This window comes from Cynocephalus volans, chromosome 7 (genome assembly GCF_027409185.1).
Source record: "Cynocephalus volans isolate mCynVol1 chromosome 7, mCynVol1.pri, whole genome shotgun sequence".
Taxonomy (NCBI): domain Eukaryota; kingdom Metazoa; phylum Chordata; class Mammalia; order Dermoptera; family Cynocephalidae; genus Cynocephalus; species Cynocephalus volans.
In genome coordinates, this window is record NC_084466.1 from 96,174,768 (window position 1) to 96,202,753 (window position 27,986).

The 27,986-nt window shown below is 38.3% G+C and overlaps 1 protein-coding gene across 1 annotated transcript in view; it reads left to right on the forward strand.

Annotated features, from left to right (window-relative positions):
• CFAP70 (cilia and flagella associated protein 70) overlaps positions 1-27,986 on the forward strand; it is a 105,074-nt gene that overhangs the window by 55,208 nt on the left and 21,880 nt on the right. The window contains exons 14-25 of the mRNA XM_063102963.1: positions 7,166-7,226; positions 7,548-7,742; positions 9,254-9,385; positions 13,333-13,458; positions 14,524-14,657; positions 14,776-14,891; positions 15,258-15,482; positions 17,487-17,645; positions 18,216-18,340; positions 19,828-19,980; positions 20,504-20,665; positions 22,585-22,674. Of these exons, the coding sequence (XP_062959033.1) occupies positions 7,166-7,226; positions 7,548-7,742; positions 9,254-9,385; positions 13,333-13,458; positions 14,524-14,657; positions 14,776-14,891; positions 15,258-15,482; positions 17,487-17,645; positions 18,216-18,340; positions 19,828-19,980; positions 20,504-20,665; positions 22,585-22,674 (1,678 nt within the window). The remainder of the gene's footprint in view (positions 1-7,165; positions 7,227-7,547; positions 7,743-9,253; positions 9,386-13,332; positions 13,459-14,523; positions 14,658-14,775; positions 14,892-15,257; positions 15,483-17,486; positions 17,646-18,215; positions 18,341-19,827; positions 19,981-20,503; positions 20,666-22,584; positions 22,675-27,986) is intronic.

Here is a 27,986-nt window from a genome sequence, read left to right on the forward strand (position 1 = left end):
TTTTTCTTTCAGACCTTATATATGCTACCCCAGTGTCTTCTGGCCTTCATGACTTCTGGTGAGAAATCAAATGTTAATCTTATTGAGGGCCTTTTGCATGTGGTGAGTCTCTCCTCTCTTGCTGCCTTTGATATTTTCTCTTTGTCTGTGCTTTTGACAATTTGAGTATGGTGTGTCTTAGTGTGGATCTCTTTGATTTCAACCTGCTTGGAGTTTGTTAAACTTTTTGGATGTGCAGATTTATATTTTTCATCAAATTTGGGAAGTTTGGGGCCATTATTTCTTTAAAATTCTTTCTGTCCCTCCCCCCCGCCCCCCAAACTTCTTGTCCTGAAAGTCCCATAATGTAGATGTCGGTCAGCTTGACGGCCTCCCACTGGTCTTAGGCTCTGTTCACTTTTCTTCACTCTTTTTCTTTCTGTTCCTCTGAATTATTTCTATTGTCCTGTCTTCAAGTTTACTGATTCTTTCTTCTGCCTGATCAAATCTGCTATTGAGCTTTTTAATGTATTTTAAATTTCTGTTGAACTTTTCAGCTCCAGACTTTTTATTTGGTTCCTTTTTTATAATTTCTATCTCATTTTGTTCATGCATCACTTTCCTGGTTTCTTTTAGTTCTTTGTTCATGGTTTCCCTTTGCTTTTTGGACATATTTAAGACAGTTGATTTAATATCTTTGTGTAGTAAGTTGTATGTCTGGGCCTCTTCAGGGAGTGTTTCTGTCTATTTTTTCCTGTGAAAGAATTATGCTTTTCTGTTTCTTTGTATTATTTATAATATTTTTGTTAAAAATTGGATATTTGGTTACTATAATTGATAAGTTTGGAAATCAAATTTTCCCCTTCCCTTGAGCTTCTCTTCTTGATTATTGAAGGTATAGTTTGTGTTCAGCCTGTGTTTTGACTGAAATTTTCTTGAATGCCAGAATCTTTATACAAGCAAAAACAAAGCAATAAACCTTTTTGCCAGTCTTTGCAGATGGCTCTGTGTGGAGACATTTCTTTAACACTTAACCAGGCTGTTTATATTTTTGCCTCAGCTTTCACTTCCTGCTTATACTGAGCCTATAGATTAGTCAGTGGTGAAAGGTTAGGGTCTTCTCTGGTCTATTCTGAGCATGTATCTTACCCTGGTCATGTATATAGCTTTCCAAACTTCTCAGTATACACAATAATTTTGAATGCTCTAACTTCCCAAAGAAACTCTCCAGCTTTTCCTCCTAGGCTTAGGTAGTCTATTGTATGTCTCAACCATAATCTTTTGCCCCAAGCAGCTCTGGGTTTCTGATAACCTAACAATGTTTTGAGCAACGCTTTTCCATCTGAGTAGATTTCAGTGCTTTCCCACCCTGAATTAGGAGAAACAGAGATGAGTGTCTTGCATCAGTCATTCAGGTGTTCCCAGAAAGACTAGAGCAAAGATAGCAATTTGAGAATAAGGTCTGTTCTGCTTCCTCCAGAATCAGGGACCTTGTGTGCCACACTTACCAGGCTGCTGTCTTTAAGACTGTTGCTAAGCTGGGGATGCAGTGGGGCAAGGGCGAGTAAAAATGCCACAAATCTTTCCTACTGTTTTTTTTTTAATTGAATCATAATTGATTATACATATTTTTGGGGTTCAGTGTTGATGTATGTTGATCAAAATCAATATTATTAGCATATGTATTATTACAAATCATACTTATTCTTTATGCCCCTTGTCCAATCTCTCCCCATCCCCCTCTCCCTCCGACCTCTGATAACTCTAGATTTCTTCTCTCCTTCTGAAAGAGTAATGGCTGCTCTATTGATTTGTTGCCTAGATGATCTGTCCAGTGCTGAGAGCGGTGCTCAGGTCCCCCACTGTTATTGTAGAGCAGATGCTTCTTCTGTCTCTCTGGAATGGGCTTTGTGAAGAGAGACATCCTCTTCTTTTCTTGGTCTCCGCTGGTGACTCTCCTTGTGACAACGCACCCGCACTCGAGTGGCTGGCGGGCCATCGGCTCGGTGGTTATGGCGTCCAGCCGCTTTTTCTTTCCTCCTGTTTTTAAATTGCCTTTTTCTTGACTTAGTATTTTCTTGTTGATGTAAATTTTTTACTGATTTCCAGCATTCTGACACAGTTGAGTCTGACAGTTACTGGTTGTTTTTTTTAATGTTTCTGTGGAGGGATGGGAGCTTGGAGTTACCTGCGCTGCCATTCTGCTGACATGCAGACTTGACCTCTTGCTGTGAGGAGCACTGTGCTCAAAGAAGGGTGGAAGGAAATGGTGGCTTCCACCTTGAAGACTATTTGCTATGCATATTTTTAAGACTTTTGGTAAATATCTCCAAATTGCCTTCCAGAAAGTTTACAGTTCCATAAGTGATGTTTGGGGCTACTGTTTTTTCACACATTCACCAACACAATAATTTTTATTTTTGATTATTTTTGGGAAAAGAAAATTTCTCATTTTAATTTTAATCCACATTATAAATTTTTTAGTGAAATAAAAATTTTTTTACATATTTCTTAGACATTTGGAAGTTTCCTTTTGAGAATTACCTGCTTGTAGTAGCACATTCATCTTTTATAGCAGAGAGTTCTTAAACTTTTTAAAACTTTGCATTTAGCCCCTTTCCAAAAATAAATTGAGAATATTTACCATAAATGGCATATATAAAACAAGGGTGATAATCTAGAAATAGTTAAAAACTCAAAGCCATGGAAACAAAAAGGAAGGCTGTGTTAAATAGAGATATCATGAATAGCATCAAATCTGAGCTGTCTAACAAAAAGGGAAGCCTTATGAGTTATTCAATTCTAATTATAAAGGAGAAAGCACACTAGTTGCAAAAGAGACCACATTTTTTCCTGGCATTAAATTCTAAAACAGATTTCTCATTTGGGCTCTTACATAGGTAATACTGAGTAACAGAATAATAGCATCCTTAACGCAAGTTTTTCAGCAAATGCAGAAGCAATTTTTATGACTTTTTATCTCCTGTGACTTTTTATCCATTTAGCTTATATATATATATATATATATATATATATATATATATATAGTACTTTTAAAATTATGCTTATATCAATGTTTAAATATTCTTGTACTTTTTTTGTGAGAAATGGTTATTAGCAATAAGTTTTTCTTTGGCTACGGAGGGTGGAAGGCAGATTTTAATTATAATTATAATCTAGCTCAAGTGACAATATTTCAGAGCAAAAGCTAATTAGAATGGCAGTGACAGAAAATTGTACCTAATACTCATACAAGATTATTTGCCTCTTGTTGCTGGCTGAGGCATATGTGTACAAGAAACTACATATATGTTATATATGTATTGAAAGCAGTCTTTGATGTATGAAAAGGAATGCAATTACTTTCATAATAAAAGATGCAAATTCAAATGATACCGAAATAACTTGTTTTTTTAATTAATCAAAAAGGCTTGAAAATTCATTGTGTTGTTGAGGATATTTGGAAACAGGCCCTCTCATACAAACTAGTAGGAGTGTCAATTAGTATAATTCTAATGGAGGGCAATTTGGTAATAGCTATTTAAATACAAATTCATGGATCTTTTAACCCTTTGATCTGGTAATTCACTTCCAGTAATTTATCTTCAGATAAATGTTCTTTTTAAAGTCATCAATGACCACCACATTGTTCAATCCAATGGTCCGCTCTCAGGGTCATTTTGACCAGTCATCAGTGTTTACTCTGTCCTCCTTGAGGCACTTTCTTTACCTGGCTTTGAGGACACTATACTCTCTTGGTTTTATTACTCCCTCCCTGCCCTTCTTTTTCTCTCCAGCTTCTAAATGATGGAGTCCCCCAGAACTCCATCCTTGAACTTCTTTTCCATATACTCATTTCCTTGGTTTCTATCCAGTCTCATGTTTCTAAATACTATCTACATACTAAAGGCTACCAAATTTATATTTCAAGCCTGGACCTCTCTCCTAAACTCTAGCTTTGTGTATCTAATTCTCGCAAACTTTCTAGACAGAGTCATAATAATCTCTTGTTACTGAAACTGAAGGGTCTGCTTGCCCAACGTGCAGCTAAAGCCAAACTCTGCACACCAGGATTTGCAGCAGAAAAATTAAGCTTTTTATTGAGTGGCACCAGCCAAGGAGAATGGGCAGTTCGTGTTATCAAAATCCGAACTCCCTGCTGGCTTACAAGCAAGGATTTTTTTATACAGTAAAAATCAAAAGCAAGGATCTCAGGATTGTGGAGGATTCTGATTGGCTCAGCATGAAGTTAGCATAATTATTTCTGGCACCTTGATGATTCAGTTCCTCGATGCCCCCCCGTCTGGAGTCTGTGTGTTCAGCGGTGCGCTTGCAGTTAGGGGGTCCTTCCTTCAAAACAATCAGTTTCTGCAAAAAGAAACTCATCTAGAGCATCAATGATGTTATCTTGAATTCTTCCTGAAGAACCAAGCCTCTTGTGATCATAAGTTAATATCTAATCTCAAAATGTATAGTATTTACATCTGTGTTCTCCTGAGTTACTTGCTATTATCTTAACTACTAAGCAAATCTTAAATTCTTGGAATTCCAAGCTGGTTGCCCTAGGATGGGCGTGTTTTTCTCTTTACCTCCTTCTTTAGCTTAGGCCTACTTTGGCTAAGGCTCCTTTCTCTCCCTTTGTTCATTTCATTAAAGCAGGAGACTTTCTGGGGAGCCTCCCCCGTTTCACTCTCACCTGGTCTCCCTGCATCTGCCATTTCACTCTTCAATATCTTCTTTTTTATTTTACTTTAGAACAGGTTTATCGAGATATAATCACATCCCATATACTTCATCCATTTAAACTGTACAGTGGCTTTTAGTATATTCACAAAGATGTGCAGCCATCACCATGATCAACTTTATAGCATTGTCATTACTCCCAGAATTGAAACCCCACGTACATTAGCAGTGACTCTCCATTTCCTCTCATCCATCATGCTAACCACCCTACTCACCCCTTCCAGCCCTAGGCAACCACTTGTCTACTTTTTGTCTCTAGAGATTTGCTGACTCTGGACATTTCGTATAAGTGGACTCATATAATATGTGGTCTTTGTGACTGGCTTCTTTCATTTAGCGTAATGTTATCAAGGTTCTTCCAAATTATAGAATATATCAGTACTTCATTTCTTTATTGCTGAGTAATATTTTATTGGATGGATATACCACCTTTTGTTTTTCCATTCATCAGCTAATTGACATTTGGGCAGTTCATTCTTGATATAGCATTCTAAAATTATTGCATTAAAATGGAGGTCACCTCATGTAACTCCTCTGCTCAGAAACTACCAGTGACTTCCCATTACACTCAGTGAAAGTCAAAGTCCTTACAATGGCATACGAGGGAATACATATTCCGCATGTTCTTTGCTCTCATTTTTTCAGTCTAGCTAAAATGGCATCCCTGCTCTCCCTCACACTTGCCAGGTACATCCTTGCAACACTTGCCGTTCCCTTGCCTGCAGTGTCCTTATCTATATGAGTTGCTTCCTCACTTCCCTCAGATCTTTACTCAAATATTATCATCTCAGTGAGGCCTTCCCTGGCCTCACCTGGTCCCCCGCCCCACCACCTCCAAGCCCCAACATATTCTATCTGCCTTCCTGCATTATTTTTCCCCATGGCACATATTACTAGCATATTTATTTTAATTATTTAGCTTGGCTATTGTTTTTCTTTCCCTACTAGAATGTGAGCTCCATGAGGGCAAGAATTTTTGTTTATTTTGTTTAATACTGTATCCCCAGACCTAGAAAAGTACCTGATGGACAATAGGTACTCAATATATATTTTGAATGAATGAATGAATGAATAACATTGTCTCTGGAGAGGAAATTAGGAAGCTGGGCAACAAGGTTGGAAGGAGCTATTTTGCTGTTATTGTTTCATACCTTTTAAATTTGAATCATATGGATATATTACTTATTAAAATAAATAAAATTTAAAAATAATTATGAACAGAGGTATATAATTACATAGGACCTATTAAAGAAAGATTGAATTTGTAAATTTGATTGTGCACTTCAAGGCAGTACAATATACTTTAGCAGGAATCTGAAACTGTAAGGGAGAGAAAAGCTATATATTAATTTCTTCTTGGTTCTTGAAATGTTTCCTGAAAATGGAAGGTAAAAGTTTTGGCATAAGAAGTTTGACAGTAACAAAATGTGTTTTCTTACTCATCTTAAAGTCTGATAGCATTATTGTAATTTAATGCAGTCCTATAAATTATGACCAGGAGTACAATCCTTGATGGAGAGGAAAGAAAAGTTTTCACTTGCCTGTTCCACCCAGATTTCAAAATCTTTGTGCTTTCAGAGACTCTACCGAGGGCCCTTAAAAACACGACACCCATTTCTTTCCAACCACCTCGTCGAGCAGTCACTTGTGCACACGAACAGTTTTAAAAAATGTGTAAGGGTAAAGCCAGGGCTCAAATTAGCCAAGTGTACAACTTAGATCCTCTCTGAGTAGCTGCTTCCTGACTTCCTTCCTGTCTGGTCCAAAGTCATATATGTTAGTTTCAACAAGGTGGAGAAAAGGGAGAGAGGTAGAGACTTGAGCCAGGCGCTATTTCAGCCAAGAAGCTTTATTCTACCAGTGTGGATGGGAGACCGAGTCAGATCAGTTCCCCCAAACAAAGGAAAGCAGGAGGTTTATAAGCCTTTGAGGGTTCTGGCAGAGTAATGGGCACTTTCAAAATCAGTGGTATGCAAGGTGACACAGCCCTTGTGGTCCACTAACATCTGGTCGGTTAGGGCATAGGCTTCTGATTGGTGCCGCCACTATATCAGTACAAAGTGCTCCTCCCAGCGCAGCCCGAAGCCTGCTCCCACAGCCCACAAGATGGTCCTTTGATGATAACGTCATGTTTACCCCTTCCCAGGAGGGGAATTTCTCTGACCAGTTCCTAGAGAGGAAAAGGGAAAGGGGAGGGGGCGGAGGGTGGAAAGTTGCGAAACACGGCTGTGCCGATGTTGAGCTCGCCAAGAGGACTAATAATATACTGTGTTGGGGGTTCACGTCTAGGCTTTTTCATGACAGAATGGCACAGTGCTCAAGTGCAATGGGGGAACAGATCTCAGATCTCCCCCACTCACACTCTTTGGAGGTGGGCTGTAAGAGGACATAATCTACAGATAATAAAGAATTTTTTATTTTTGTTTTTGTTTTTCTGATACAGGGTCAAGGAAATGATTCCTCCAAGGCCTCCTCTTACCCGTCGGACTGGAGGAGCTCAGAAGGCAAGTGCCAAAGCCAAGGTGAAACTATAATTAATAAGGTGTTGAGTGCACACACTTGAAAATGGCATGGACTCTTCAATAGGTCTTCCAGAAGGGGTGAAAACATGGTTGAAGCTTCACATATTCTCATTCCTGGTTCTGTTTGTGATCAGTGGCAAACAGTGACTAGCATACAATGTTTAATCTTTGGCTGGTGGTCTCTGAGCTGAGAAGAAAAGGGCAGTTTATGTCTGAAGTATTATTGAGCATAAAACCCAATCCAGTTTTATACTTCTAATAGATGGCCTTGGCCTCTTTACCAGACGTTTTGTATCTTCCCAGGCGGTGAGTGACTACCACCTGCAGATCAAGAACATTTCTAGAGCCATTCTGGATGAGTACCACAGAATATTTGGAAAACAACTGGCAAAACTGGGAAGTGATATTGATAGCGAAACCCTGGAGGAGCAGAAGTGCCAGCTCAGCTATGAACTTAATTGCTCCGGGAAATACTTTGCTTTCAAAGAACAACTCAAGGTAAAGCATTCATTTATTTAATGGTTCTATGGGTTTTTATGGAGCACCTTTCTCTATATACCCAGTTAACATTTTTTTTCCCTAGTTATATTCAGCTATATTCCCACCTTTCTTGCCTTGTTGGTACAAAGAGCTAAGTTCTCTATGATAGAATGTCAGGAGAAGCTCCATGCCTGCAGAGTCCTAGAATGGTTTAGTATCCATTCCAAGTATGAGCTTTTAAGAAACTAATTCTTCACTTGAGGCTAGGCCAGATTTGGGGCCAGATTTGACATTGCTTTAGGAGGCAGAAACTCACTATCTGGTGCTCACTCTGTAACTAGTTCTCTCTGTATCCTATTCATATCTCTCTCTAGTCCATAGAATCACAAGATTTGAGAAATAGTTACTTAATAATAATTTCTTGAATAATAATGGCTAACATTTGCTGAGTGAGTGTTTGCTATATATTAGGCAAATTTGCAAATGCTTCACATTCTACTAATTTAATCCTCATAAGTACCGTATGAAGTAGGTACCCCCCATTTTACAGATGGGGTAATGCGACATCAGTTGGGTAAATAATTTGCCCAAGGTCACAGAGATAGTAAATGTCAAAGACAGGATTCAAATTCAGGCAGCCTATCTCCAGAAGTCATGTTTTTAACTGCTACATGTTTTTAAGTGCTCTGTACTGTACTAAACAGATACAAAGAAAGCACGTGGAAGTAATAAAGTGAAAAACACCTGATGCCCATGGAGGCAAGAGGGCATTCTCTGTAGGTGGTGCAGTCACATCTTGGTGACTGGTTCCACCTTTACTAGCTGGGTGTCCTTGGGCATGTAACTTTACCTCTCTGTTCCTCAGTTTCTTTCCCTAACAATATTAACATTATAACATGGGATCATTATGAGAATTAAATAATATAATGCATGGAAAGTGCTTAGTATAAAACCTGGCAATGTTAGCTTGTGGAGAAAAAAAAAAGCAGCAGCTGTCCTGGCCATAGCAACATGCTATGTTTATATTTGTACAGCATTGTAAGCTTCTACACCTGTTATCTTGGCTTCTCAATCATCTTCTGAATTAAGATAATAATATCAAAACTACATGTCCAATGAGGAAACGGAGGTACCAGAGTGTAAAATACTTTATGAGGTTGTACAGTGGTGCATTAGAATTCCATTCTCTGAACTTTCAGACCAGAACTTTCTCCCTTAACCATATGATCACCATGAGAAGCATAATGCATAAAATTAATGCTAAGGTTTTCTTTAGCTTTATGACTCTCTTCACGTGGTATGAGTGCTGCATTACACTTATTAGTGATGACGGTGACGTCAAGGAAAGGAGTCATACAGAGTATATTGATTGGGAGAAAATTAGAGCTGCTAATCTAGTAGTCACCAAGGGAGAAATCAACCACCTTCTGAAGTTTCAATGGGCCCCAGAACAGAAGCCCTAGAGAGACCTGTGCTGTCAGCATGATGCTGGACTGTGTTATCAGACGGATCTTCTGTGTGTCTTGCAGCACGCTGTGGTAAAGATTGTGAGAGAGAAATACTTGAAGACAACATCGTTTGAAAGCCAGGAGGAACTGCAGACATTTATCAGTGAGCTTTATGTGTTCTTGGTAGATCAAATGCATGTGGCGCTAAACCAGGTAGGTGTCAAGAACTGAGAGCCCTTCCTTTTCTCTGGAGAGCATCAGGGTCTCCTCTAAATGATTCTTTCCTTGCTTGCTTCTTCCTTTCTTCAGCAAATACTGATTGAGAGGTGTCTGCTCTGTGCTAGGCACTGAAAACAAAGGAGAATATGAGAAAGAGACTGCCTAAGTTATAAGGCTAATTTTTGAGAAAACAAGGGGATATGCTTTTTCAGATTTGTAGAAAAATAAATTTCATGTCTTTCAAAAATGTGATGCAATTGTCAAAAATAGGTAAAATAGTCTATGTAAATGATGAAACGAAAATTATCATTCTGTTTATTCTGTGAACCCGTGCAGTTCTTCAAGATAGTGAAAACAAAGAAACACTATGAGTTTTCAGATATTATACCCAAATGGCAATAATATTTCAAACCTTCCTTTTCTATTTGACTGGCAGTCTGCTCTCTCACCCACTTGTCTATTTATATCTATATTTGTACAGCTTGCATCTTGCCCTAATTTGCTCATTTTTATATGTATTCAGTCGTGGTTTATTTGAAAACAGTGACAAAATCAAAGTCTTTTTGTCCCCCTGATAGTCTGTAACCAGCTATGCCTCCTCAAAACCCCTGTTCTATTGCGCTTTCCTTTACTGTGATTTTTTTCCCTACTACCATCACCTTTTCTTTCACTTTGTTCAGCCCTCCTGGAACAGGAAGGATAGGAAAGCCAGATATAGATTAAGAGAACAATCCTACCTTGGGCATGGATGATTGAGAGTTGAGTGTGAGATGGGAATTACTGCTGTCTTTTGTCTCCAAGGAGCCCCTGTCTAATAGAGGAGACAGGTATGAAATACACATAAGTGCAGTAGGGTGGGGTAAGGGCTGTGCTAGAGATGCGCCCCTCCAAGGCAGGTTAGGGATGCTAAAGAAAAAAGTGATCAGCTTCACCTCGGGACCTTTCAGGGAAAGATTCACAGAGCTGTGGCTTAAGCTGGACCTCGAAGTCTGAAAAGAAGTTCACCAGGTGGGTGTTATAGAGCTTTGAGTCATAGCGAACACCAGAGAGGCTTAGGAGCTTGGAGAATATGGCATATACAGAAACTGCACAGTTCAGGAGCAAAGGTTGAACTGGTCGAGGGGCAGAAGGTGAAGGTGATGGAGGGCATCAGTCCCTGTTGAGGGAGGTGGGAGAACGTGGAGGAAGGCCTTGTATGCCGTACATGGAAGTTTTGATTTTTTTCTCATTAGCAGTTGGGAACAATAAATTGAATTACTGTATGCAGGGGTATAGTATGATCAATTTTTTGTTTTGTTTTGTTTTTTCTTTTTGGCAGCTGGCTGGTGATGGGGATCCAAACCCACAACCTCGGCATTATAAGGCTGCACTCTAACCAACTGAGCTAACCAGCCAGCCCCAATGATCATGTTTATATTTTACAAAAAAGCACTCTGAAGCAGTGTGGAGGATGAGTTAGAGGTGATGAAACTGGTGACGTTAGCTGGTTATTGCATAATAAGGAGGAAGAGCCAAAGATCCTTAAGTTTAAGGCTCAGTGACTGAGTAATTGATATTAACATTAACCAGGACAGAGTACTAACTACATGAGCAAATTTGGTGGGAGACACATGACACTGAATTTAGTTTTTGAACAGTGGTTCTAGTGGGGTTTTGCTCAAGAGAGAGATCAGAGCTAGAGATGAGATTTGGGGAGCTATGATATGTGGATGCTCTGGTTATAGATGAGGCTGCCTGAGAAAAACATGAGTAAGGAGAGAGGAGAGATGGCAGTAGATCCCTAGAGAACACCAATATTTAAGGCATGGATGAGTGAAAGAGTTGATGAAGGGGACAAGTGGAATTGTTAAAGAGGTGAAAAAAGCCAGAAACCAGTGGTATCATAGAAGCCAAAGGAAAAGAATTTTAGGAGGAAAAAGTGGTCAACATTGTTAAATACTCAAAGGAATTCAAGAAAAACAAAATCTGAAAACTTTTCATTGAATTTGGCCATAAGGAGGTTATTGTTAACCTTTACATAGCAATTTCACTGGGCTAATGGGGTGGATTCAAATTACAGTAAACTGAGGAGTAAATGAGTGGTTAGGAAACAGATGAATATAAATTCAGGAAGTTGGATGATGAAGGAAAAAGAGTGGGAAAGTAGTAGCTAGAAATTATAGAGATTTTTTTTAAGATGGAAAAGTCTTAAGCACATCCACAGGTTTGGGAAAAGGAGTCATCAGAGTGGGAGAGGTTGAAACTTGAGGAAAGAAAGGGGATTATGGGGCCGAGCCCGTGGCACACTCGGGAGAGTGCAGCTCTGGGAGCGCGGCGACACTCCCGCCGCGGGTTCGGATCCTATATGGGAATGGCTGGTGCACTCACTGGCTGAATGCCGGTCACGAAAAAGACAAAAAATAAAAAGAAAAGAAAGGGGATTATGGATGGCAAGCCCGGGATATACAACTGAGAAAGGACCTAGAATTTAAATAGAGGGATTCATCTTGAAACAGAGAAGGATGTGATGCCTCTTCCTCTGAGACTGAAAGGGAAGAGATACAGTAGATGCAGAAATAAATAATTTAGGTGGTGTGGGGTTAAAAAGTTGAGGGATTTCTTGCCTAATGATTTCTTTTATCTCTTAAGGTCTTTACTGAAAGTGAAGGGATAAAGGTTAAATAAAAAACTTGAAGAAAGAGAAGAAAATTTAGATACTGCATAGCATTATGGAATATGTTGCTAAATGAGGATGAATGCTTAGATTACTGACAGTATTAAAGTCTTCAGCTAAGACTGAATGCCACAAGAGTCTTTAGTGGCTCAGGTATTTCAGTGTCTATGTAGTTTTCCTTAGGACCAGTTAGTGACTCCTGTCTAAGATGAAAAAGTCAGATTGTAGGATTGTCTTAATTTGGGAGTTTTGAGGACAAGTGCAGGAGAAGGACCAGGATGCCTGAGATCTGAGTGTGCTGATGAGAGAATAGAATGAGCGGGTGATCATGAGGTCCAGCCTGATCCATTTGGGAAGTGATGGCTTATTGGAAGGGATGGAAGTGAAGTCAAAGAGCAGTTTTAAGTGGACTAAGTGACAAAAAGGTAGAAGGCCTGGAATGTGGGTTCTGGGAGTGAGATATTAGAGGTAGAATATTTCTGGTTCGGGCATAGAAGTGTGTTGCTGAAGGGAGTTAGAGGTCAAGATCATTAAAACTAAAACAATAAATAAATAAATAAAAAAGGAATAGAAGCATTAATCAGTGATCAGAAGCTGTCTTTGACCCATCTCAAATTTGGCTTTACTCTCTACATTCCTTAGCTACAGTACTCGTTAAAAGTCACTGATAATATTTTTACTTCTAGTTAAAGAATTTTCGGGGCTCTTCCTTGCCCATAGCTTCTGACCCAAGAGAATACCAATTACACCAGACCTGCTCCCAATCTGGATATATAAGATATATTCTTTTTCTAGTTTTCCTCTTACCTTTCTGACTATTTCTAAAACATCTCCTTTGTAGGATCTATCAATCTATATATCCCACTAAAAGTATAGATCTAGCTTCCGAAGCTTTCTCTTTGTCTACCATTTTCTCTATCTTTACTCTTAACTAGTGCTTGCCAAACATGGCACCTAAAAAATGATAATATTTGTCCTATACACTAGAGAAAATGAAGGAAGTTGTTTGAGGTCAGAGGCAACCTGCATTGGGACTCTGACTGCCCTGTGAGTTGAGGAGAGTTGTTTCTGCCCTAAGCAATTTTTACTAACTTCCATGAGCTCAGACTGTTAATATTCAGAGACCAGGGCTTCTCTTTCACTCTTGATATTTTCTCTCTTGGTTCACTCTTATTCTCTTATTTTATTGGTAAGACTGTAAGGAACCTCAGTAATTGGTTTATGCTTATAAAACCTCTCTACTTGTAATTGCTTCATTTTGTCTTCTTAACATCTTGATACTGACAAGACCATGCCAGATAATATCCAAGGTGCTACTTCAACCATTTATACAAGCAGTGAACAGCTTCGACTCTTTGCATTTGAAGCAGAAGTCAATGAGAATTTTGAAATGGCAGCAGTGTATTATGAAGAGGTAATTAAACATTTTCCCAGTGATTGTTACTATTATTTGTGAAATATGGGTATAATAAATAGTAGTTTTTGATTATTCAAAATCAAACTTGATTGGTGAAAGGGTAAACACACAGATCAATAAAACAGAGAGTCCAAATATATGCCCACACAAATAAGGTCATTTGATTTTTGACAAAGATGTAAAAGAAATTCCACAAGGAAGGGATAGTCTTTTCAACAAATAGTGTTAGAACAAGTGGTCATCCATATGCAAAAAAAAAAAATGAACCTCCACCTAAACCTTAAATATTTTACAAAAATGAACTCTAAATGGATCGTATATCCAAATATAAAACATTAAACTATAAAACTTTTCAAAGAAACATATGAGAAAATCTTCCTGACCTGGAGCAAAATAGAGTTCTGAGACATGACACCAAAGCACGATTGATCAAAGACAGTATGATAAATGGAACTTCATCAAAATTAACAACTTTGCTCTATGAAAGACATGAGAGAAAGAAAAGAAAAAGTACAAATTAGGAGAAAATATTTGCAAAACATATATCTGAGAAAGTATTTGTAACCAGAATATAAAGAAAAACTAACAACACATCTGTGTATCGGCATTTGTTTGAGTGCCTGTTTTTAATTATTTGAGGTATATACCTAAGAATGAAATTTTTGGAACATATGGTAATTCTATGTCAATCTTTTTGAGAATTTTGAGGATTTTCATTAGAATGTTTACAGGGATTACATTGTATCTATAGATTGCTTTGGGTAGTATTGACATCTTAACAATATTAAGTCTTCCAATCCATGAACATGGGATGTCTTTCCATTTATTTATGTCTTCTTTACAAGTTTTTTTGACCACCTCCTAAAAGCCAGAAAAGTGATTATGCTAGGCATTTGGGATTCAGAGGTAAGCAAAAAAAAAAAAAAAAAAAGAAGTCATTGTTACTGCTTTCATAAACTTAACATTAATCGAGTGCTTATTGTGTGACGTTATATGCATAAAAAAATAGGACATGGTATCACAATAACCTTGGCGTTTCTGCCTAATGCTTTGTGTGCCTAGAGGTTGGTCCGTGAGCCCCAGAACCTGGATCACTGGCTGGAGTATGGTGCCTTCTGCCTCTTAACTGAAGACAACATCAAAGCACAAGAGTGTTTTCGGAAAGCCCTTTCCCTCAACCAGTATCATATCCACAGGTATAGGTACAAGGGAGATGAGGAATGAGTAGGAGGATAAGCTTCTACATGAAATTGTCTTGGTTTCATGAATGTGACATGGGACCATTTGTTAACCATGTTGGTGATCTATTCTCAGCTTGTTGCTGTGTGGTGTACTGGCTGTCCTGATGGAGAATTATGAGCAAGCAGAAATTTTCTTTGAGGATGCCACTTGCTTGGAACCAACCAATGTTGTAGCCTGGACTTTACTTGGTATGGTGTTTTCCCCGTGATCTGAATGTGGTTTCTTTGCATTATAAGATTCTCTCTTTCACTTTCTACTTTTCAGTGGCTTATTAGTTCTTTTTTTTTTTTAAAAGATGACCGGTAAGGTGATCTTAACCCTTGACTTGGTGTTGTCAGCACCACGCTCTCCCGAGTGAGCCAACCGGCCATCCCTATATAGGGATCCAAACCCGTGGCCTTGGTGTTATCAGCACCACACTCTCCCAAGTGAGCCACAGGCCAGCCAAGTTCTTAAACTTTGGTAAAAAATGGAAAAAAATAAGTGAAATGTTGCAATTCTTTAGTATATGATGGTGGTAAATTAGTCATATTTATTTCAGTCTCTTTTCTCAGGTTTGTACTATGAAATTCAAAACAATGATATTCGAATGGAAATGGCATTTCATGAGGCCTCCAAACAACTTCAGGCACAAATTCTTCAGGCACAAGTAACAAAGCAGAAAAGCAGCGGTGCTGTAGAGTACGTTGGAGAAGGAGAGAAAATAGAATCCAGTTTAGGCCCTTGGGGAACCACAAATGGTTCGTCTACAGTAGCAGCCAAGGCGGAAGCCTCTGCAGGTAGGACTATAGAATGCAAATGATGAGCAGCGATGAGGAGAATTCTGGCCTTAAGAACAGGACCTGGCACCTAGTGGGCACTCAGTAAATATTTGTTAAATGTGAGAGTATATGGAGTTTTGAGTTATTTCAGGATGCCAGGAAAGACATTTTCATTCTTCTAAATATTTCCTCCTTCATGTTCGGCAGTCTGAAGATTCAGATTTTTGAATCTTAGAGAATTTACTGTCCTTACAAGTATCCCTAAAAGGGGTACTGTTCTAGCAGAGTAAATTTCTTTCTTTTCCCCCTCACTTTCCTCCCCATCATGTAAAGGCCCTCTCTTACGATTCTTACGTTTATTTGCTTATTTGTGCCCTCTCTTTTTCCCTCTGTTTTTCATTGCCGTTCTCTTTTCCTCCACTTTAGGAAGCCGAGCATTCTAATACGTTTGGTATGTTTTTGTTTGCATGTTTCTTGCATATGTGTATTATTATTTTGTGTGCATATATTTTTAAGGGTTTGAGGTATAATTGACATTTCATAAACTGCACATATTTAACATATACAATTTGATAAGTTTCAACATTGGTACACACCCATGAAAACATCACCACAATCAAGGTAATGAATATACCCATCATCCCCCAAACTTTCTATGTATGCAGTTGTAATCTTTTTTTCATCCCCCATTTCCAGACTGACATTCATCTGCTTTCTGTTACTGTGGATGAGTTTGCATTTTCTAGAATTTCTAGAATTAAATAGAATCACGCAGTCCTCTTTTTTGTCTGACTCTTTTCACTAAGCATAATTATTTTGAGATTCAGCCATGCTGATGCTTATTTCAATAGTTCATCCCTTTCTATTGCTAAGTAGTATCCCATTGTATGGAGATACCACAATTTGTTTATTGACCTGTTGATAGATAGTTGAGTCATTTCCAGTTTGGGACTATTAAAATAAAGCTACTATGGACATTCATCTAGGAGTCTTTGTATGGATATATGTGTTCATTTCTCTTGGATAATTACCTGTGTGTCGAATGGCTGGGACTATGGATTATTTAGCAGTGTGTTTTTTATTTTCTACATATTTGGGTCTTTTAAAATTTATGGAGACTTGCTTTATGGCACAGCATATGGTTTATCTTTGTAAATATTCTGTGTGCACTTGAAAAGAATATGTATTCTGCTCTTGTTGGGTGGAAGGTTCTGTAAGTGTCAGTTAGGTCTATTTAGTTCATTATGTTGTTCAATTCTCCTATATCCTTTGTAGTTTTGTACCTTTGAAGTTTTGTTTTAGTAGTTCTTTCCCTTTCAAGTCACATTTTCTTCAATTAATTTTATAATAATTTCATATTTAGATCTTTAATCTATAGGGATTCCATCTTTGAATGTGATGCTAGGTAGGCATCCAGTTTCATTTTTCTCCATATGAAGATCTAGTTTCTCAAAGGCAGCATGGCATCTTTAAGACTTTCAGCAGATTATTTAACTTCTCTGTGATTCATGGTTTTTAAGGGAGCATAATAAAAATAATATAATGTTGTGAAAAATAAATGAGATTATACATTAAAGTCCTTAGCACAATGCCTGGCATATAGACATGTTCAAATATAGCTACTATTATTATTATTATTATTATTTGAACACTGAGGTAAGATGAGTAGAATTCCTGTCCTTTAGGGGTTTTAATGTTATGTGAAAATGTATTAATCTTCTGATCTGGATTCTTGAGATTCTGGATTTAGCAGGTAACTTTTATAATAGGGATGTGTTTGACATTATCACAACTTGAATTAGCAGTAAGGTTGTACTGGGAGGGGTCACAGTAACAGAAGCTGTGCTATCAGTTTAGTACTCTTTGAATAACTCAGAAATATAGGCAAATCTACCAAATAAGCCTATCTTTCATGCAATATTTAGGGAAAATGTTTCTTATGCTTTACAAATTTTATCTCCAGTAATAACTTTTTAATATCCAGTGTAGAAAGTTTTTTTAATTAAAATTTAATCTATATAGGAACAGCAGCTACATTATCTGTACTAGATGAATTTCTTGAACAATCCTCCAAACAGCAGTCTGAGTCACGAGAACCCATTTTGACTACACAATCTCAGGATCTGAGTATGGGCCTAAAATTATCCAACGCATTTTTCAAGGAGATACCAGCAAAAAAAGGTAACCAGGAGTAAAAATTTCCACTTGAAAGAGGACATAAATAAACTAGATAAGGATGAAAATTCTCCTGATTACATGATTATAAGAGTGGCTTGTTTGAAGTTTATTAGTTTACCTGTCATATTGGCGAAGTTCCTTTATTTTAGGATGGGCTCTGAAATCCAAACCCAGTGGTGTATGTAACTCTTTCAATAAGCGAGGATTTTATATTTGGCTCAAAGAAGTAGCCAACTACAGATCTATGATTTTCTAGTGATTCTTCATTTTTAGAATATCTGTAAATTGTGTTTTACGTTCAAGGAGATCTGAATACTTTTTAAAAAACCCTTTCATTTGGTTGTGACTTGCATTTGGAAGCACTAGTAGATTTACCTTGAGAACTTTTGAGTTCTCCTCTTTGAGGACTGTTGCTAGAGAGCAGTCTATTGCTTTTCATATTATGATTCCTCTCCTGCGTTAGACCAGAATACTTTCCCTACTGTGTCAGTGTATCTGAGCTTCTGACATTTTTTCCTTTACATATATCTTTTACATATATAATCTTCTATCCTTTTAATGTAATATTTGCAGAAGCATCAAAATGTGAAGATTCATCGGTTTTTCTACATCCCACCCCTTATCGTGGTGTGTCCCAAACTCCTACCACCATCTTCATGGAGACTATACGCTTCTTGATGAAAGTCAATGCTGTGCAGGTCAGAATACTTAGAAAAGGGCAAGTAGATGGAAAGATTTTAGTGAACTACTTATTCTGTCCATAGTGGTATCTTTTCAAGCTTAAATATGTGTGAAACAGAAATCAAATATGCTTTTGAGAGCACACCTTAAATTCAGTTGTAAAACATTTAAACATGAACCACTCTCTGCAGATGGCATCGAAGACTTCACTGCAAGTCTTCTCCCTGTAAGATACCAGCAGAGCAAAGTCAGACTCTAAGTCGTATGTAGCCTGATGTCACTTTATTATGGAAAATCATGTTATGTGAGTGTTGAAGGTTCACAGGAACCTAATCATTCCCTTCTTCCTTTCCAGGTTCTGAATTAATTGGAAACAGATACACAGTGTTATATAGGGAGATAAAAATATTAAATTATTTTCATTGGTAAAACTGGGCTGGAGAATGTGACTGGCCCCACATTTGACTTACCCATGCAGTCACAGGTGGAGCAGCTGGAGAACTGCAGCCTCCTCCCAGAGAAGAGGAGCATCCTACAAGGTCTACCTACCACATGGCAAACAAGAAGCATATCCATGAGCAAGCAGTAGGAGAGAGGGCGAGATCCAGGAGCCGAGAGAGTTGGCCCTGGTCCTGCAGGGTGCGTGCCCCACTGGAGGGCAGGCAAGGTCGAGAAAGGGCAAGAATTATAAACTGGGTGGGACTGGGCCACATTAAGCAGGAGCCTTTAACACATTCACCCTTGCCAATAAAGAAACAGCCTCTCTCTGTCCCCAGTTAAATGTCATCATTGCCCCTGGGTCAGAGAGCCTGACGGGAGGTAGAGCAGACAGCTGCAGTTGCTCCCCGTAGTGTTCTCCTAAGAAGGTGTAAGTGTTAGTGGAAGTTTCCACATTGTAGGCTGGGATGGGAACAGAGTGAGAAGAAGGGTTTCCCATCCTCTTAGCAAGTACATCTGACTTTGTCAAATTTGTAGGTCTTATAAAGTGTAAAAAACAAAGACTAGCCCAAGGTACAAAACTGGGAAACATAATGAACGTTTGGAGATGCAACGGAGACAGCCATTTATGTTTGTAAGATTCTGAGTCTAGAATTTTAGAAAGGCGGGTTTTGCCTCACTGTAAGTTTCCTTACAATGACAGCTGCCCGAAAATGTTAGTCCATGTGTAAACCGGGTGGTTGATGAAGTGCCTTTGTCTACTGCATAGTAAGTACAGTCTAACACTCTCCTACTATGATGATCAGCAAGACCAGAATTGTGCAATATTGCAGGCTATTCACTTGGAAATGTCTACATTTGGTGACTAAGTGAATAGCTGCTAATGGGACCATGAACTGCTGATTGTAATTCACCCCTAACTTTTTGAAGTTGAGCATAATCATTTTATTCTATAATGTATTCCTTATTATTTATTATCACAGACAGAATCTTTCAACTGTGAAAGCTATGGGACTGACACAATGCAGCCATTTATATGTTCCTTATAATTTGACTTTCCTTGTAGTATGTGCACAGAGTGCTTGCACATGAGCTGTTATGCCCGCAAGGAGGCCCCAGCTGTGAGTATTACTTGGTGTTGGCCCAGACACACCTTCTCAAGAAGGACTTTGCCAAGGCAGAGGAATATCTCCAACAAGCAGCCCAGATGGACTACCTGGTAATGACTTTTGCTAGAGCCTCTTGAGTCCAGAGAAGGGGCGAGCAGGCTTTATTAAAGATGGTGATGCCATATCACAGGTAGATTTCTAGTACCAGAGGCGGGGTCATCAGCTGTCAGTAAACTCATCTAGCTATACACTTCCGTTTGTTTTTCTTAAGTAATCATGAATTTTGTAAAAGGTAGAGAAAATGATAAGGACAGTCCTTTAGCAGATAGTGTTTTGTCCAGTTCAAATTTTCTAGACTTCTAATTTCTCATTGTGAACATGATCATGGTCATGTTTGAGTGTTTTCTTAATATTTACCCCAAAGACAAAAATGGCTTTGAAGAATTCAAGAAAGAAATGAGAGGGCAGGCCTAGGAAAATATCTCCCAGTGCCATTAAATGGCTCTCTTTCTAGCTGAGTGCTATTAGAATAAGAAAACGGACTTAATCTAAATTTAAATGTTAAACAAAAGTCATTAAGGTACTTCTGAATCCTACTTCATCTCATGTGCTACTTGTTTTTCACTTTCTCAGAACCCTAACGTCTGGGGCCTGAAGGGCCACCTCTCTTTTCTGAGTGGACATCATGCTGAGGCCAAGGCATGCTATGAGCGAACCATTAGTTTTGTAGTGGATGCTTCTGAGATGCACTTTATCTTCCTGCGACTGGGGCTCATCTATCTGGAAGAGAAAGAGGTGGGGGATAGAAGATGGGGGGAACCATATAAATCAGGCCATGGTCTGGGACCTGATTATAATTCAGGCATTAACATCCTCTGTGTGGACTAAAAATAGTAATATAATAAAGACACTTTTACATCCAAAGGTAAAGTGATTTGCCCAGCATCAGATAACCAGTAATTCATGGAAGCAGGGTTCCAAATCAGGCAGTCTAGTACCAGATTCTGTGGTTATAATCATTATGCTACTAACAAGTTATTAGGAACTTAGTAAATGTTATTTTAGCTAAAATTTTATTTTGTTAACAGTAGTAGAAACTTTATTTTATTTGCAGTAGTTGGAACATTCTTAGCTTGACTTAACTAACAGAAAGTGACAAGGGCTTTAAAAGGATTTCTCCCAACTTCCTCCTTGACACAAAGAGTTATATTTAATCTAGCTGAGGCTAATCCCATTCCATACAGCACTCTGACCTGGCTCTTTAGCAATCCCTCTGCATATTTTAGGAAGTATCTGAAGGCCTTTGTAAAAAACGTTCTATTATGGAAAATTTCAAATACATACAAAGTAAACGGAATAGTAGAGTGAACCATCTTGGACCCACTGTATTAGTCCATTTCTGTTGCTTATAACAAAATACACAGAACTGGGCATTGCATAAAGAAAACGAAATTTATTGCTTATAGTTTCTGAGGCTGGGAAATCCAAAGTCCATCCAGTGATGGCTACAGCGACCCAGGGGTCTCACACTGCAAAATGGTGGAAGCAGAGACAGCAGAGAGAGCAAATGAGAGAGAAAGACAGACTCTCTTCTTCTTTTAAAGCCCATAGAACCACGCCCCGACCAACGTTTTTAATCCATTCACTACTGCACGGTCCTACAATCCAATCACCTCTTCAAGGTTCCACCTTTCAATTACCGTGATAGGATTTCCCAGCCTCAGCAGTTACAGTGGGGGCTAAGTTTCTAATACATAAAACTTGGGGAACACAATTCAAACTTCAGTGAGTTTTGGGGGGACATAATTCAGTCCACTACACCCATCATCCCACTGTAACAATTGTCAACATTCTACCAAAGGCCTTTTGATTCCATGCTTTTGTTTTGACTGCATTTCATTTACCCCCACAAAGCACCGAATTCTCTGTTTATTTAATACAAAACAACAATGGTAAGAAGAAGTTACTACGCCTTCTAATGTAAGTGGGAAGGCTCACATAGGCTTGAGAGACGTCACTATCCTGCTGCAGTGAAGTAAATAAGGAAGTTTTCTTTCTAATGTCATTGCAAGCTGCACCTTCACAATGCTGCTGACTTAAGCAGCCACCAGGCAAGCAGTTCTTAGGCTATTTGCTGAGGCTCAGCTGTAGATCCATCTCTCATGTTGGAGTTACAAGACAAGCAATGGTCCCTTGAGGGCTACTTCTTTTGGAAGTTTGTTTTTTGAGTTTTTCTAAATGTCTCCTGTACTACTGAGAGCCTCTAAGACCTTTTTTAACAAAGGAACAGACACCCTGAATGATGAGGCTATATCAAGTATATCTCTTAGTTTGGATTCGGTATCTGTCCTCCTACCACGTAATGTCGCTTTTAAGCAAAAGGGGTTAGTCCGTAAAGTCTAGATGGAATTCAGATAATCATTGTGGTTGCCCAGAACTTTCAGTGTAACTCCTTGCCTCAACTCTTACAGAGACTGTAAATGTCTTAGGATCTGCATCCAGGTGAAAGTCTGCCTTTCATTTGATCTGTCCTTCTCCTCTTAACAGTCTTCATGCAATAGCTTCCTTAGAGTAGGTATAAAAATACAATCCAAGGACTCACTTAACTTATATCGTTTTGGAGTGCAACTATCAGAAGTCCCATGATTATCTTAGCATTACAGTGTTTGAAGCTTCCAGAAAAACAGTAGCTTAGTGGTGCTTTATTTTTACAGTATGAAAAGGCAAAGAAAACCTACCTGCAAGCCTGTAAGAGATCACCTTCATGCCTTACCTGGCTAGGACTGGGAATTGCCTGCTATCGGGTAAGAGAGTGAAGCCTTGAGACTAGGCTTGTGCAAACCTTGATTCCTTGGTCTTCCAAGCACCCTGGGGGTGGATGGCAATCAGGGTAGTCTGCTCTAAGGAAAAGTTCCTCTTCAAAGTTTTCAGTGAACTGAAGTTCAATCTGAACTAGAAAAGTAAAATATCCTTTAAAAAATCCCACAAAAACTGAACTAGTAAGCTATGTTATAATAACAACAATAATAATAATAATAATAATATAATAAAATACCAGACACTCTTTTGTAATGCTATCTGTAAGGAAAAGGTAAATGGGAGAGAAAAATCTGCTCAGTTAAATTAAATAAATTGATTGATACCTATTAAGCAGTGTGACCCATCTACATGCAAAAGGGGCTGCTGGCGCTTCCGTGGAAGCTTTTGCTCCAGCACTGCTAAAACCCTTCCACTCACCGTTGCCTTCCTTTCCTCCAGTCTTCAAGAGGCAGACGTCCTGTTGTCCAGTTTCTTCATGTGTGCTCTTGATTCCACCCCCTTCTTTTCTCCTAATACCTTACTCTCTTAATTTTTACTTTCTCCATGACTTAGGTTTTCAGCCTTTCTTTCTCAACCAGCTCTTTCTTTCTCCATACTTTTCCCTTTCTCATTTAACAACAGCAGCCACTTTCCTGGCTGTTACCCTTAACAAAAGAGGTATTGACATTCCTTGTCTTCCTCTTCTTCATTGCTGTTTTTTAACTATAAAGGTAATACATATTAATTACAGAAAATCTGGAAGATACAAAATATGAAAGAAACATGAAAGTATCCATAATCCCAGCACTCAGTGATAACCTCTGTTAACATCTGAATGCGTTTTCCTCCAGTCTTTTTTTCATACATATATGAAAGCAATTTTAATGTATAAAATGTAACTACTGCTTTGTGATCACTTTTCTACTTAGTAATATGCATCGGTATCTTTTCACATCACCAAATAGTCTAAAATGTGAATTTGAATGACTACACGGTGTTCCCTGGTATGGATCCATAGGTAGAGTGACCATGTAACTTATGATACAAACCAGGACATTGAGAATGAAAAGGGTGTTATTATAATTACACTGGGACAGAGGGACTCTCCTGAGCCAACCAGTACCTATGAATGAAGTCACTTATATATAAGCCATGTGCCCCCTGCTCCACCTTCCCAGAAAGGATGTAAACATCCGTAGCTGTTAGAAACCTGACAGCGCTGTCAAAAGTACAAGAAACCAACTATATATACTGTTCAGTGTAAGTCAGACTTCTGTTTGTTTTGAGTATTGTAAAAAATATTTGCATTAAGATAGAAACAAACAAAAAAACCTTCAGTTAAGCAGTACCACTAAGATGTCTGAGTAATCTTTGCCCCACATCAGTGTTTTAGTCATATTATAACTATGTGTCAATATACCATAATTTATTTAACAATTCACTTATTATTGGACATGTTGTTAGTTTCCACAATTATACTACTATAAATAAAGCTGAGATAAACATTCTTAGATATAAATATTTGTACTTAACTCTGTTTATTTCCTTAGGATACATTCCTAAAATGTAGAAATATTTTTAAAGTCTTTAAGTTATAGTGTTAACTTGCCTTTTAGAAAGGCTATATACTGATTTACACTCTGCCAGATAATGTGAGTCCATTTTACTGTTATCTCATCAACAATGGGCATTATCACTTGCCAATTTGATAGGTATCTTAATTTGCATTTTATTACTAGTAAAGTTGAAATCATGTCGTATATGTATTTCTTTACTTGTAAGTTGACTATTTCTCTGTCCCGTTTACCCTTCACTTCAATGCAATTAGTCATCTACCCTTTACCACTTTGCTGAAACTTCCCTAACAGAAATCCCCTATGACATCCTCATTGTCAAATGTGATGGACACTTAAATGAAGCCTCTGTGGCACTTCACCCCAGTTGACCACTTCCTTCCTGAAGTTCTCTCTTCCCTTGGCTTCCACAATACTGCATTCACAACCTCCAGTTCTGCACTGTCCTCTCTGACACCTCTTTCTCGCCTTATTTATTTATTTATTTATTTTTGCTGGCTTCTCATCTTTTCCCACCATACTTGTTGGGTCCTCCTGGGTTCTGTAGGCAGCCTTTTCTCCTGTCACCTTATTTGTTCTCCCTAAGAAGTATCATCTATCCCAGTGATCTGAATTACCATTTGTGCCCTAATGAATCCAAATCTTCAGCTCGTCACACTTTTCAAGTTCTACTGGCTCATATCAAATAACATAATGTATAGATCCATTTAGTGGTTCTTCACACACCTCAAAATGCACATATCCAAAATATAACCTAACTTATCCCTGAGACATTCTCACACTGCTTAAAGCCTATACCTTCTCCTGTATTCCCTATGCTGGTGAATGAGAGTGTGATGAACCAAATCAACCGAGCCAGAAACCTAAACGCTCTCCTACCTACTTCTACCATTACTTTTAATTAGGCATCAATTATCCTATTGATTTTGTCTCCTAAATGTTTCTTGAATCTATTGGCCCCTCTCCATCTTTATTTTTTACTTCTTTAATTCAAGCCTCATCCTCTCTTTCTCTGCTAAAGTGGTCTCTTGTCCTCCCTCGACTCGTCTTCCAATTTATTGTCAAAGTAGTCTTTAAAATATGCAAATACCGTGTTACTTCTCTACTTAAACCCTTCAATAGCTACTCCTTGTTTCAGAGTAAAATTTATATTTCTTTGACCAGGATATATGGTCTGGTCTCTGCCTAACTCTCTAGTCTTCTCACATCTTTTATTTTCCTCTTCTTCGCCCGTCCCCCCCATATACACTCCATCCCTCTGCCCACCCCCCTCTGTGTTCTCCGGCCTCACAGACATACCTAAGAGTCTCCTGAGCATGCTGTGCTCTTATGCCTCCGTGCCTTTGGATATGCATTGCTTGTATCTGGGAAGCCTTTCTTCACCTCGTGCAGCTAACAAACTCCTCCTTGTCCTTCAATATCCACGTTAGCAGTGTTGCTTCTCTGAGGCTGTCCTTTATTTCGTTTGTCCCTCCACTAGATCATATACATACATATGCTTTTATTATAGAACTATTTATTCTGTAATGGAACTATTTATATGTTTGATTTTTCATTGTATTTTGTTTTTTACCTGTCAGTGAGTTCTTTGAGGGCAGGGATTGTATTTTATTTATCTTTTTATTTCCAGTATCTATCATACTGCCTCACACAGAGTAAATCCTGAGCAAATGTAGCTTGATTTAATAATGAGTCAATGTCTCATGGACATTTAATGTATGGGCATGGCTGAAAGACTAGTCTTTATCTTTTCTGGGACCTAAAAACCCATTATCTTCTTTTAAAACAGAAAAAATGAAGATCTACTTTATTAGAGAGGGGAGAGCTTTATTCTTTCCTTCGGTAGCCTTTTGGAAAGTTTTACAAAGCTAACTCACAGTCTTAGGAAGTAGCTCAGGGGGCACCCTAGAGTCTCTGAATACCATATTGATTACTCAGGATTGGGCTGTTAATAACTGATGTTAGGGGAAAAGAAGCCTTCTGGACAATAGTATTTTCACAGGCAAATTGGACTTAAACCTCAAGAAAGGGATGCACAATGTCAAGAAAAAAACTAAAAATGTATCTGACAGCCCAGTGTGTATGGGGAAATCACTGAATGATGTGCACGTGATAGTGAGTGCTTGTGGCTTTCCAGCCCTGGCACCTGAAGCTCCATGGTTCATAGATGCCCTGATGGGACTACTGTACAGTGAAGGAGGAATAGAGGGGTATAATTTGAAAGCCCAGCAGGTAGGGCTCCAGATTTCCCTACCTAGCTTTTTAATCAGAGCAGTTCCACCTTTAATTGGTTCTGTTAACTAAAAAAAATATTAACACAGAGGTTTAAAAAAACAGCATTTATTTGGGAAATAAATAATTGCAATTGGGGAAAATGTGGTGTATATGGACTACTACTCTGCCATATAAAAGAATGAAATACTGCCATTCACAGCAACATGGATGAACTTAGAGAAAATCAAGTTAAGTGAAATAAGTCAGGCACAGAAAGAGAAATACCACATGTCCTCTCTCATAAGTGGGAGCTAAAAAATAAACAAATAAAAGAAAGAAAGAAAGATACAACAATCATAATAATATGTTGAACTTTTAAAAGGAGAGAACAGAACTGAGGTTATCAGAGGTGGAAAAGGGGGAAAGGGTGGGGGTAAGGGAGAAATTGGTAAAGGGACACGAAAAATGATTACATTCTACAAAGTTGAATATATTAATTATCCTGATTTGAGCACCACAAATTACACACAGGTATTGATATTCAACTCTATACCCACAGATATGTACAATCAGCTATTTTACAAAAATAAAGAAAGAATATTAACATCATGGGAAATATTTCTAATATGAAGGCGGAATACAAAACTGATGATGACATATGGTGGTGAACATGTTGGAAATAGATGCAGACTTATGTATATATTTTCACATAGAAAAACACCTGTAAGAAATGTATGCAACAAATTTTAAAACCTGGAGGAAATGGATAACTTTCTGGACACATGCAAATACCAAGGCTGAACCAACAAGAAAGAGAAAACCTGAACAGACCAATAGCAAGCAATGAGATTGATGCAGTAATTAGCAGTCTCACAACAAAGAAAAGCCCAGGATCAGATGGCTTCACTGCTGAATTCTACCAAACCTTTAAAGAAGAATTAAGACCAGTCCTTTTCAAATTATTCCAAAAAATTGAAACAGAAGCTATTTTCCCAAATTTATTCTATGAGGCCAGAATCACTCTGATACCAAAATCAGATAATGCCACAGCAAAAAAAGAAAGCTACAGGCCAATATCCTTGGTGAACATAGATGCAAAAATCCTCAACAAGATATTAGCAAACAGAATACAATAGCTTATCAAAAAAGATTGTACACCATGATCAAGTGGGATTCATCCCAGGGATGCAAGGATAGTTCAACATATACAAACCAGTAAATGTAAAACACCATATCAAAAAAAGCAAGGACAAAAACCGTATGATTATCTCCATAGATGCAGAAAAAGCATTTGACAAAATTCAGCATCCATTCGTGATAAAGACCCTCGACAAGTTAGGTATAGAAGGAAAGTATCTCAACACAGTAAAAGCCATGTATGACAAACCCACCACCAGCATCATCCTGAATGGGGAAAAACTGAAAGCTGTTCCTTTGAGAACAGGAACAAGACAAGGATGACCACTCTCACTACTCCTATTCAACATAGTGTTGGAGGTACTAGCCAGAGCAATCAGGCAAGAGAAAGA